We start from the raw sequence: 13978 nt of genomic DNA on the forward strand, positions 1-13978 counted from the left end.
TTGTGTATTTATATCACATAGTCTATAGGGTAGCAGCAGTCTCATGATTTTGAGTGTTTTACTCTGTGACCTCAATGTTCTTTGCACAAAGCGTTTGGATCATATAATAACCTCCATTTATGTAATTCCTTTCATGCACTTTGCAAACTTCACACCCTGCACTAGTGAAACCTGCCCACTCTGGGGAGGAATGCAACAGCCTTTCCAGGAACTCTCACCTGGCAGGATGTTAATGAACCCAATTGGAATTAGGCCAGGACTCCACAGTTAGCACCCATTCATGCATGAAGGGGCATGGAACACTGAACGACCACTGACAACCAGGTACCCAGTTTTTCTCTCATCTGAAAGCAAAGCCATTAAACAGAAGCTTTGGGGACACAGTGCCCCAATGCCCTGCTGGGGTATTGATTCATTAGCAACAGTGAAAAATGTCAGAGTCTGCTTGGCTTGCTGGAGGTTCAGTCCATCAATGGCTATTAGCCAAGATGGTGAGGGATGCAACCCCCATGCTCTGGGTGTCCCTAAGCCTCTGTTTGCCAGAAGCTGGGAGTGGACAACAGGGGATGGATCACTTGACGATTACCTGTTCTGTTCACTCCCTCTGAAGCATCTGGCACTGGCCACTGTCAGAAGACAGGATCATAGGCTAGATGGACCACTGGCTGTTCTTATGTTCTTGATCATTTGAGCCTGCAGACTAACCCTGAGACCAGGACCACATTGTACTAGGCGCTGTAGAAACACGGGACAAAGACAGTCTCTGCCCCCAAGAGCTGACAATCCAAGTACAGGACAAGAGACAACTGATGGCTACAGACAGACTGACAGGAGTACATGGAAACAATGAGACAACATTAGTCAGGATGCCAGACAGTGGCATCAGTGCAGCAGTATCTGGAGGTTAGTTTGTTTTAAAGACCCATTCACCAACTGTCTTGGAAGTTTTCTTTTCTCTTAAGCTTTACAGATGGGTAAGTTCACTTACCTTTGTTACTCCTGATTTCCCCAGTTTGGAGCAGAATCAGGCCCTATATTTAGTATTGGAAAACACTCAAACCAACGTTGCCATCTATCAAGTTTTGTGTTATCTGGTATTTTTCTCAAAGCTCCAACTCTTGGAGGCATGTGAGACTCAATCTCAGCTAAAAGAAAAGGAGTACTTGTGGCACCTTAGTGACTAACCAATTTATTAGAGCATAAGCTTTCGTGAGCTGCAGCTCACTTCATCAGAGTGAGCTGCAGCTCACGAAAGCTTATGCTCAAATAAATTGGTTAGTCTCTAAGGTGCCACAAGTACTCCTTTTCTTTTTGCGAATACAGACTAACATGACTGCTACTCTGAAACCTGTCAATCTCAGCTTTCATTTAAAAAAAATTACATTTCTAGCCCTTATGATTGCAGAGAAAAGCTTGACAAGACCCAAGTGTAAGCTAAAGGCTCAGGCACCAGAAGACAAAGGTGAAATATCCAAAGTGTATGACGTTAAAATGATCTCTTGATCCAATCTCACAACTTTCTGAACACTGGGTGTTAGCAATACTGCCAAAATTATATTGAGAGAAACAAATACAGGGGAAAATAAAGTTATATAAAATAACTACTCACCAGGATAATTTTTCTTTGAGGTTTCAACAGCTTAGGTTTCTGAAAAGTATTGGCTATTGGAGCTATAAAAATAAATATCAAGAGATTACTTCACATAATGCAATTTGGGATTACTTTTAGCATGTGCACCAGCAGTTATACACCTGGATTAATAGCAGGTTAGCAACAGCAGCAAAAAACCTACATGCAAGTCTTGAAGTGTGAAGCACATTTGTTATTAAAACCTGTAACATAGAAAGAGCACAATTTTCAAAGCATGGTTCTCGTTTGTGTGTAGAGAGACGTGCCTGGGCGTCTCTGAGTGCTATGACTCTCACGCACTCATGAGACCCAGGCACACTGCACCCCTTGCATGACACGGGCAATGGTGCTCAGAAAGTCACATACAGTGGCCTGCATGTATGGAGTTGGAAACCCACTTTGAAAATTAGACCCTGAGGACTGGACTTTCAAACACTCAGTCTCTACAACCCAGGCAGGATTTTCGCAGGAGTTCAGCATGCTGGGTGCATTTTCTTTTGAAAATGAATGGGAGCTGAGGGGAGCTGGGCCCATTTGAAAACCTGCCCCCTGCCGGGGTGCTGAGCACTTGACAGTCTGGCCCTAGATGTATAAACAGGTCTAAACAGCATGACATGCCCTAGCAGATCTCAGGTAACAAAACCCCTCTCTCCACTGCCTTGCCAGTGAGGATTACAAGGCCCAGAGTCTCTAAGGCATTTAAGCGCCTATCAATGGAAGTTAGGCATCTAAATACATTTCAGGATGTGGGCCCAAAGCCTTTCACAAACATTGGTTACACATCATAGCACTCGTGGGAAACACTCTAGGTATGTAGGGCCCCCATTTGTCACGTGGGAGATCACAGGCATGGAGACATGAATGAATTTGGCCTAGCTCATGCAGTGAGTGGTAGAGTCCAAGATAGAACCCAGGAGTCCTGGCTCCCAACTCCTTGCCCTCCCTGCTCAATCACACCCCTTGGCAGAAATACAGCTCTGTGGGCTGTGTTAGTTGCCTCATACCTTTCGCTGGGATAGCTGGGGGTTGCTCAGCCTTCTCTTTCTTTTTCTTTACTTTTTTGGGCTGTAGCGGGGACAGACTTGTCACACTGGTGACCGTCTCCCCTGAGCTGGAAAGCAAAGAGAAGAGAAAGGGGATGGTTATGGCAAGAATGAAATCTGTGCACTGACGTGTTCCAACTGATTGTTTTCACACAAACAAAAAATGTTTTCATGGTCCGTGGCAAATGACTTGGATTCTGACTACAAAACATTTTGAAAATCTCTAATAATGCTTTGTAACTTCTGTCCCACTCCACCAGGCCCCACTCCTTGTCTAGTACACAGGCTATATGGTTGATAGACTTGTAGCTTCATCTGCTCTGGCTACCACAGGAAGTGCACGGTGTCCACATGGCCAGATTTCGACACAGGTTCATTTCAGTGGCAATTGTACCTTTAGCTATGATACTTACATGACCCAAGAACTACAGTATCTGCACATGTTACAATTTGTAAACTCCCACCCCTTGGAGGTAGGAAAGTGCTGTTTTTCTCATGGGGACCACAGGCACACAGAGACTAAGGCCCAGTGATTTAAATGAGAGTTAGGCAGTTGGAAGATCTGGGAATTGAAGGATCTGGGCCGATGTGACTTGCCCGAGCCAGATAGAAAGTTTGTGGCAACATGAGGTCTTGACATCAGGTCTCTGATTAACACTCTAACTGGTGGACCATCTACCCTGTGAATTTTTGGAACTGAGAGAAGAATTTGGTTCAGTATCTGGAGGGACATGAGCCTGCAGTCACAGAAGGTGTCAGAATGACTGCAGCCCCTACAGGTAAGGTCAAGAATTTCTGTGCTTACTCTTAAGCCATTAACTAGCGTCATTATGGGCCTAGCATGGGGCTGAGAGCCTCCCAATGTCTCTTCTTCAACAGGACTTGTGGATGCTCAGCGTGATTCATGAGCTGGCCCCAGTTTTCAGTGGATCAAAAAGTGCCTTAAAAAAGAGCAAACATGCTTAACATCGGACCCTAGTCTGTAACGGAAGCACCTAGAGTTCTGTAGGATGTCTGTGCTCCTGAGCACTAGTTGGTTTGGGGGATTATGATAGCTATGGCATGTCATAAACACACCTGTAGAAAGAGGACCTCTGCCGTTGGGCCACTACGGTTCAGCAGCCTATAAGTCCCACAGAGTTCTCTTAGCTTTGCCAGCGTGATTATCAGTTCTGAAGGCCAGGATTAAAGCAGTCCTTCCTGGTTTGAATATGTATGAAAGTATTCAGGCATGTAAGCTGATTGGGTCAGGGACTGTCTGTCTGTTCTGTTTGTACAGCACCTAGCACAATGGGGTCATGGTCCATAACTGGAGCTCATAGCCACCACAATAATAATTAATAACAACACTAAAATCTATTCATCCTAATGCTTTTTCAACTAAGCTTCATGAAGAGGCAGTCACATCGTCCACTCAAGAGTAACAGAAATCAGGCCACATTCTCATTTTAAACAGCTGTAAAGCTGGGGTAATGCCATTGCCATCAGCGGAAGCACTTTGGATTTACACATGCATCCCTCAGAACAGAATCTGGTTCACTGTTTTTGATGGACACCATGGTTGGAATATTTAGCCGGAAGTGTAGGTTTATGTTAAAAAGCGCTTTTGTAAAAGTGCATGTTCAGTTTTTTTTTTGGTGATTTTGAAAATTAATTTCAGCTATGCAAACTAAGTTTGAGGGCAATTTAAAAGTTCCCCTGCACTATTCTGCACTGAACACCCCCAGCAAATTGTTACTGCATGAAAACCACAAAGGGAAACTGACCTAAAAACCCCCAACAACAACAGGCAACGCAACTGAACAGCCTTTTTTGACTAATTGAGCACAATGCCAAAAAGGAAAGCTCAAACCATAATGAAAAGGAAATTTGATTGTTTTAAAATTCTTCTGCATTGAAAGCGTTGTTAGAGCATAAATACGGTTTAAACATATGATTATCCTGATGTTGGCCAGTTAAGGGCAGCAATCGGAAAGGGCTTAAAGTCAATTCAGTTCATTCATTATTATTCCTGCTTGGCCACTTTAAAGAGAAACCACTGAGAAACTTATTTGTGGCTTGCCCTTTTAATTATAAATGCAGGGATTCTGCAGGGTTAACTAGCACCAGAAGATACAATAATTGCACTTGCAATCTTAGAAGCTAGGTCCTCAAACTAAACAAGGAGATTCATAAAGACTCCTTGGCTCAGAAACACTGTGTCTTTGTCTTGCTTCTCTTGTCCAGAGTTGAAAGGAAAGATTCTTTTTTAATCTTGGGATTCCCCCCACGGCTACCCCCACCTCCTGGTTTGTACTTCAGGTCACATTATGCTTTCCTCATAGGATCTAGCGGGCTTTTAGAGAGCAAAGAACAGCAAGGAATTTGGAAAAAATAGGCATGCAAGTTGTCTTAAGATTAGAGCACCGGGAGAGAGAGTGATTTGCGGGTCTGTTATTGATGTTGAGCATCAACAGGGCCGGCTCTAGGTTTTTTGCCGCCCCAAGCAAAAAAAATTTTGGCCGCCCCCCTTTTTTGGCTTTTACACATGTTTGCACTTTGTAATGCTTTTGTTTTGTTTTGTTTTTTGGCTGTTTAAAATTTTTAAAAAATGAAAGCAAAGAATTTGTAGTTAGTGAAATAAAACAATTTCCTAGTAGTGTACTCATTTAATTTTAACAAAATCACAATTACAAACAATTTGGGTTCAACTATACACTGTCCTGAAAAACATTAGTGTCTTCGGATGTGCCCAGTTTCTCATAAATTAAAAGAATTGACATGAACTGAATTTTTCTGGTTTTTATACTTGCGTGGTCTTTTAATAATTCAGCGAAATCTAAATTTTTTGCAATGGTACTTTCAACTGAAATTAATTTTAGCCCTATAACCACTGGCACCGACGCGACACGGAAATTGGCGTGAATGGCGCCGATAGGGCGGCACAGTACACACAAGTAATCGTGATTCCTGATGTAATTAATCAATAACCGTTAACATTTATACATTTACGCACGTTCACATTATGAGTGACCGTGTCACGACGTGACATGATAGTTTTCACGTCATGCTCCTATCGCACTACTGGAGATTTTTTTGATCTTCATGTATTTTTTTTTTCCGTACATTGGTGGATTTTTCCGGAAAAAAAAAAAAAAAGGTGGCCGGAATGCCGCCCCTGGAAATGTGCCGCTCTAAGCATGTGCTTGCTTTGCTGGTGCCTACAGGATCAATGCACTGTGCTTCTGAATTTCAGACTCTTGCGAGAGCTGGCAACATGCTGAGTTTTAGGGTTTTACTATCCACATTAATGTCAAGAAAGCACCACTTCTCCTGTGTTTGCTTTGATCAAGTACTCTCCCTCCTCCAGACTGCTGCAGGATAACAAGAGATTGGACCAAGCCATGAAATTTGCACGTGGATTTGAAGCAGAATCTACACTTTCCCAATGGCGGTGAGATGGAGGGGTTTCCAAGGGGAAGACTGGCTGTTTGGTATTGGCTCAGAAAAGAAGGCTGGCTTAGAGTTCAGGGTGCTACTGTGGGACTCAGGAAACCTAAGTTCAATTCCCCACCCTGTCACAGACTCCTTGAGTGACCTTGGGCAAGTTTGAGTTCAGATCCTCAAAGATATTCCAGATCCTACATTCCATTGATTGGAATGGAAATTGGGATCCTAAATACCTTTTCTGAGGGTCTGGGCCTTAATCAGTTTGTGCCACACTTCCCCATCTATACAATAGGGCTAATAGCACTGTCCTACCCTACGGGGGTGTTGTGCAGATACACACATTAAAGACTGTGAGGTCAGGTGCTCAGATATGACAATAATCAGGGCCATACAAGTCCCTTTGCTAGCCCTATCTGTGCAATTGGGACCTGGATTTTGGTTCAAATCTGAACCGTCCCAAAGGCTGGGTGGAGAGTTGGATCTGTCTCTAACCAGGATCTCAGCTATACACAATGCAATAGTTAGGATTTGCAAGAGTCTTGTGTAAACTGGTTCAAGGGGTTTGGTTCGATGGATTCTCACACCCCTAGATGCATGCTCAAGTCCCAAGCTGAATTGAGGCACTTTATTAGCAAGTATTTCTCAATCAGTCTCTCCTGGAAGGATTGGATAGATTCTATGGGATTCATGATCATGTTCCAGGAGAGAAATTATCTTGATTATAGGGTGGAAAATAAAAATGATGTGCACATTATACGTTAACTAAGGCCCAGATGTGGCAAACACTTAAACACCGGAGTCAATGGGAATAGTCACGTGCTTAAAGTGGGGTATATGTGTAAGTGTTTGTCAGATCAGGGCATCATACTAAAAATGCTGTTGCTTGCTGATTTTAATCCTGTTTCCTCCCACAGTTTTTGTTTGCTGTGATTCCATTCCTCCCTTCCCTCTGGCGTTCAGTTATATGTGTTTCCTATTTGATTTTTACAATATTATCTGTGCTACACCAGGCACTGGTGGGACGGCAGACTCTGACTTACCAAGGGTTTGTATCTAACTACCATACGCTTATTTTTGTCTCTTTGCACTTGTGGGCTTTTTCAAGTGGTTTAATTTTCTCCTTTCACTGTGTTCTCCACTGATCTCTTTTCAATTTTTTCCCCTTCCTGCTTCATCTGAGCTGCTTTCAAAACAGAAACAAGCGGCAATCATCAATGAAGGGAAAGATGGAACTGCTGAGCTGTCTCTTCTGAATCCATGCTGCAGTTGCCGTGACTGGGAGGGTCACAGAACAGAGGTCATTCCAAGAGTAACATCAAAGCCTTGGACTGCATTGACTCTTCTTGAACTATCAATTGCTTTATTGTGAATTCACTTAGGGCTCAATGTAGGGTAGGTTGCTATGCATGAATGCAATAATTATCCCATTAGAGGGGATTGAACATTACACTGGCAGGATCTGGGATATGCTATACTTAGTCCAGGACCAGAGCCAAAAAGCACTACTAGACCGAAGGACTAGTGATAGAGTTGAGGTCCAACGTCGTTCAGACTATAAGAGCTAGAAACAAATGCTTTATGTCACTGGAAAGCTGCAAACCTCTGCTTTCTTTGCACTGATATGAAGCATCCACTTCTGGGCCTGGTAGGTCATATTTTTTTATTTTATTTTATTTTATTTTGTTTTTATTTTAGTTCCAGTATTATTTATATCTCAGGAAACTCAAGAGTTGGGAATCGGTGATTAATACAATCTGAAAACTGGAATTCTGCCCTCACAGCTGTGCAAAGTAATTAACCACAACAGCAGCTTATCAAGGGACCTGGTGGATTCTCTCCAGTCTTAGAAGTCTTTAAATAAAGATGGGATATCCTTCTTAGAGATCTGCTCCAGCTCAACCACAAGTTATTAAGCTGTTTGCACAAATCATTAATAAAAATTGCTGGCCTGTGCTGTGCCGGAGCTCAGACTAGATGATGAGAAATGGTTCCATCTTAGTCCGACAGGGCCAGATTTCTAAAGGCATTTAGGTGCCTAATTCCCATTGAAATTAATGGGTGTTAGGTGCCAAATAACTTTAAAATCTGACCTTAAGTGACTTAGGAACTTCTGAGTCTTAGGTTCCTAAGTCACTCAAGCACTTTGAATCCTCCCCCCTCCCGCAATCTATGATGACCCTACAAAGCTGCAAAATCAAGAGTAACTCCACTGAAACTAATGGAGTACCACCACTATAACTAGATGACTTCCTGAGGTCCCTTCCAACTCTGATATTCTATGATTCTATGAACTTTTATTTGAGGTTGTAAGTAGGTCTCAGGTCTTCAGAAATTTAGGGGCACAAATCAATGGGACTTGAGCTCCTAAATAACTCCTGAAAATCCCACCCTGTGTCTAACGCTAAAAGTCACAGTTGCCATAGAGGGTCAAAGTAAATGGGAATAGGAATGTTGTGATTGCAAGGGCTGCTCCCCGGTGTTAGGAACCCTGCTGTGGGAACGACAGCACAAATATTTACAGGAGCAGTAAAGTTATCTGCGCACAAGTCCTGGCCCTGCTCTCCCAAGGGGAAGACCTGTAAGATCCCAGCTCTCCTTTTTTAAATTCAGTGCTGACTGTTACATGTTGTTAAACTGTTAACAAACCAACTGCTGCACACAAACACGTCAAGTGTGGTGCCACAGAGGCCATACAGATTTTTCCAGTTTTCGCTCCAGCAAGGTTGATGGTTCAAATCCCAGCAAGGACCGATGGTCTGGTCACACCGGCATCCATTTCATGCCTTCTCTCTCCCTTCTGATGTCTAGAATGGAATTGTGCCCATGCCAAGCAGCCCTTCTGCTGGGACAGCTCAGAGTCTTTATGCACTGGGGGTTAAGTGCTTTCTTAAGGGGGAGGACATACATGGTGATGTTGTCATCTAGTGGACAGGAAGGAAATACCATAGCTAGCTGGTGGCATTACCATCTGGTAGCACGCTGGCTGACCACCAGCAGTGAGAGCCCATGCTGGAATAAGCCTATATTGCTCTCTGATTGGGAGACCCAGCCCCTGATAATTTGTTTTGGAAGTTCATGCCTGTGGCCCCAGGCATGGTGTACTTGTGGCAGACACAAACAGGAATATCAGGATGCAGTCTCTGTTCCATCTCCTAGAGGACATCCTCCTGCAATCCAGAGTTGAGGGATTGTGTTCACCCCCAGCATACCACACTGACTTTACCCAGCTTCAACCAGGGGCTCTCCCCTTCCAATCCACCCACCCCCATTGTTCCCTTGTCTCAGTCAGTGTCTCTCAAATAAACAATGTCCCAAAGGAGGCCGTGACCTCGGCCATTAACATTAACCAATCAAAACACATTTCAGTGAGTTCAGCTATAAACATTCCCTCCCACTTCAATAAGCATTCCGCTCATTGTCATGTCATCCCATTACCCTTCCAGGCGACTTGCAGACCCTTGCAGAGTTCTTTTCATCTAAGCATGTCCAGTTTCTACCACTCTGTCTGTCTCTGATTCACTGACTTTTATAACCATACCAGACTATGATGGGCTTTTCTAAGTTGTCCATGGTAACAGTACTGGCCTCTGGCCTGTGTGTCTTTGATTGCCGCTGGGCTAAGTTTCTGCTTTCAGTAAAGTTTCACTTGCACAATGGGATCTTGCTGAAGGAGTCAAAGGCAGGAGACAACTATGTTTGTGTACCTTTGCTGTGCATTCTGTGCTAGAGATGAGAACAGCTGATCTTTGAGATGCATGAAATCCAGAGCTGGATTTCATCCAATATATGTCTGAGAATGGACGTAGTCATGTCACCATCTTCACCACCATTATTTATTATCTATACAGTGCACGACAGAATGCTGGGTGCGTTACACACAACCCATACAAAAGACATTGGGTAAGATTTTCAAATGTGCCTAAGAGATTTAGGAGCCTAAGTCCCACTGACTTTCGCTTAGGCACATTCTGAAATTTTACGCATCTTTTTTGGAGCCCCAGTGAAAATAAAACAAGATTGGTACAACAGCTTATAATAAACAGAAGTGCATCCTCATTACCTGTTCTGGGGACTTTTCACCAGATAATGCTTCACTGTTAAAGAAAAAAACAACAGCAATAAATAAAGAAATGTGGCTTCACATATCCAGGATTTATGCGCTACAAAGAGACACAGCAGATAGGTCCTAGCATAGCCACTCCTGGAACGGTATAGCTGCCAACTTTTTACCACCAGAAAGCTGCTAGCTATAACCATGCATTATGCTGCAAATTAGAACATATTCTAACTTGAATAAGATTGTAAGGCCACGGAGAAAGAATGTAGCAAACAAAGCTAGGAATTGCAGGGCTGCACAAATTCCAGTGGTTAGCCCAGGCAAGGGAGAGCAGGCTAAGGAAAGCCACTAAAAGCTGAGTATCTGTCTTAAAAGCTTTTGATTCTCTCCTGGTGCTTCAGTTCTGCATTCTGTCCCCAAACTTCCTTTTTAAAAAATGTATGTTTCTGAAAACCTGAAGTAAAAAATAAACCGTCCACCCACAGGAGCTGATTGAGTTCTTAACATACGGCTAGGTCGTGGCTTTAGGCACAGAGGCATTGCCAGATGGGATCAGCACCAAAGGCCAATATCTTGTCCCTGCCAGTGCTCAGCACCAGCTGCTGCAGTAGCTGGTGTAAGAACCCCACAGTAGCAGATGTGGGATGATCTGCCACCCGGGAAGGTATCATCAGACTGGCTAAGGCCCTGAAGCATGAGGCTTTATATCACTTACAAAACAATTTTTTTTAGCATTAACTATTCTAACTCTGGGTGTCTTTGTGATCCAATCCCTCTTTCAGCCCTGAGCCAGTGGTGTGCCCCCGCCCTTGAGGAGGGACTGAGGAGATATTGCCTCATAGACACCCTTCTGTGGGGCAAGCTCTGCTGGCTGCCATGTGGAGCTCTGACTTGCCTTGCCCACTTGCAGGGGGGAAGGTTGGGCATATAGCTCCCATTCTCTTCCCCATGCCCTGAGCCAGGATGCCTGGTCTTATGTGGCATATTCCCCCAGATCCCCTGAATGGCTGTGTAAGACTGGGGCCCAATCTAGCCCACATCTCTGATCAGGGTGTGTGGGCATATCTTTGTTTATGTTAGGCCCCACAATGCTTCACCCATTTGGGGAAAAAATGGTTACCTGTCCTGAAGGACTGCATTTTAGCACTAAAAGGAAAGCTGATGACTCAAGGGATGGTCTTGCTAAACTACAGCTAGGTCCCCAAGTCTAATCTAGTTCAGGTCCGTGGTCATCAAACGTTGTTACTACTTGGCAGCTGTTTGGTGGCTGACGTGATATAAGTAGAACTGGTCAGGAAACAGAATTTTTCCCCACACAAAATGTTGGACTTTTCAGCAAAATATCAAAAACTGAAATATTTCAGCCAATACCCAAAATATTGTCGTTCAAAATGGCTCCTCAGTGCCTCATGGGAGTTATAGTTTAGGTGTCTTATGCCCCCATTCTCCTGTATGGGCCAGGCTCTTTGACTGACTACATCTTCCATTAAGCATTATTTTCCTCCCTTTTGGTGAAGGGAGGGGTGCATCATAGGATTCCCTGGCCATGGTGCCTCATGGGAGATGAAGTCTGGTATGGAAACCCAGCCAATTGAGAAGAATGGGAGGCATAAGGCATCAAAAGTACAACTCCGATGAAGGCACTGTGGCAGCATTTTGAATGAAATATTTCAGTTTTTGGCCAAAAAATTTTGGGTTTTGGTTGAAAACCAAAAATGTTATGGTTATCAGGTATTCAGATTTTTAGTGAAATGTTGAAATATTTTGAGGAAAGCAGTCACTCAAAAAACAGTTTTGAGGAAAATTTTTCACCAGCTCTAGATGAGAGTTTAGTGGCCTAGAGGAGATCATTCAGCCCTTCATATCCAGGGGTTATCTGGAAAAGTCTAAACCATTGTTATTTGTCCTGTGATTAGAGAGTGGACTTCAGTCTTTACTAGAGACACACAGGGCTTTTGAACTGCACAAGTTGCTACTCTGCGTGATGGGCCAATTTCCTCTGTGACACAACTCCACGGAATTCAGTGAGTTAAACCTGTGATGAATTAGCCCCAGTCTTACACGTTTTCACATTAGTGCCATGAAGCTAACCACAACTTTGGTCAGGTTTTTCACACTGACACCACAACATCTACTTTTTCACCTGCTGTACATCATTATACGATTTGCTCATTATTACAAGGTGGACTGGACCTTTAAGGGAGTTGGGGTCAGCCTCACCTTTGGCTATTTATCCACCTGCCAGGTGATGGACTTGGGTTGGGTCAGGTGATCATGACATGGTCGCCTGGGTGTGAGGCTCCTATAAGAAGAAGCATGAGTTCAACAGGTGCCTGAGTGATGATAGGAGCAAGGAAGGGCTCTCCAAAGTCAGGTATAAAAGGCCTGTAGGAAGCTAGTGGGTGAATCAGCTAAGGGGCTGGAGAAAAGACAGAGAATCTGGCATGGGCTGGACCACCCATAGTGGGTTTAGGAGACAGACTGACTGACTGTCCAGGAAAGGGTTAGAGGAAAAGCTATGAGACAGGCCAAGGTAGGCAGTAGTCCAGGGAAGTGAAACAAGGAGCCAGAGCACTTGGATCTTCTTTGCTGCAGTTGGGTCCCTGGACTGGGACCTACAGTAGAGGAAGGGAGGGCCTGGGACCCCCTACAAGGTCCCAGAGGAAGGAGGTGTGACAGCCCTGAGATGTGGGATGGCAGGATTATTGAGCCTGAATCCTGGCTGAAGACACAGAGTGATATTGCTGCATGACTATTTTGTTGGCCTTTCTGTTTGTTCCCAGCTGGAAGATGGGCTGGGCTGCATGATTTGGCTGGAAGGGCCCATCATGAAGAAGCCTGTCCCAGAAGGGGAAGCTGACGTGTGGAGCACAAGGACCCAGAGAAGGTAAGCAGATCATATCACTGGGTATTATTGGGGGAGCTGGGGAAGCCAATTAAAGTTGGCTCTTGGTGTTATGTTCTGCATGTGAATGTCAAAGGGAGAGGGAAGCTGTTGAATGAGAAAAGGCAGATTTGAGATTTAATGGGAAGGAGCCAGAATGTGACTCGTGGTACTTGCCTATGCAGGGGATGTAAGGAGCCTCTCACTCCCCTGTGCTTGCTACCTGTGTCACACCGTGAGTAGGGAAAGGAGCTTCCATGGCATTGCTGCTCCTGTGCAGGTCGGCAGGGAGTGGCTGGGTTCTGCCCCGCCCCACTCCCACCTCAGGTGAGCCAGCCCACCAGGGGGATTAAGCTGGGCTGGGCATAGTGGTGGTGCAGACTAGATCCCCACCGAGCAAGGGACCAAGCTGTGATTCTCAGAGGCAGGCTGGTTCCGGCTCTGCTCTAGGGCTAGAGACAAAGCCAAAAGTGACTCCTCAATGTGGACTCAGGAGAATACATATTCATGGGGTGCTGGTCTGAGCAGACACTTGCCCTAACAGTATTGCCAATTATCAAAATGTAGCATACTGAGAGCCTCTCCCAGGTAAGGTTCACCCATCCAATACAGAATCATAATGTTGGCACTTCTTGCTTGGTGATGGTCAAGATTTAAATAAAAGTTGAATTCAGCCTGCCATTCATTTAATTCTAGGGCAGCCTAGGAAAGACCGCTTTCACACACACAGAAGGAATTACACGGGCCAGGACCCATCCTACATTAGCACTAGCTCAAGAGAGGGCTTTTCTCGAGGCTGCTCATTCAGTTACCCCAGTGTCCATAAACAGAATTGGGAGCAAAATCTTCCCAGATGTCTCTTGAAGATCGGCCAGAATAAATCAGTGTGTCTTATCCATGTGACTCATTGTACAAAACATTTAAGTTAGTGTTTT

General features: G+C 44.4%; 1 protein-coding gene across 1 annotated transcript in view; it reads right to left on the reverse strand.

Moving 5' to 3' along the window:
• Nucleotides 1-13978, reverse strand: part of VSTM4 (V-set and transmembrane domain containing 4) — a 53817-nt gene that overhangs the window by 15844 nt on the left and 23995 nt on the right. The window contains exons 5-7 of the mRNA XM_084634341.1: nt 10163-10196; nt 2635-2741; nt 1610-1671 (exon numbers count right to left, since the gene is read on the reverse strand). Of these exons, the coding sequence (XP_084490467.1) occupies nt 1610-1671; nt 2635-2741; nt 10163-10196 (203 nt within the window). The remainder of the gene's footprint in view (nt 1-1609; nt 1672-2634; nt 2742-10162; nt 10197-13978) is intronic.

Source organism: Lepidochelys olivacea (assembly GCF_965140295.1).
Source record: "Lepidochelys olivacea isolate rLepOli2 genome assembly, chromosome: 7".
Lineage (NCBI taxonomy): Eukaryota > Metazoa > Chordata > Testudines > Cheloniidae > Lepidochelys > Lepidochelys olivacea.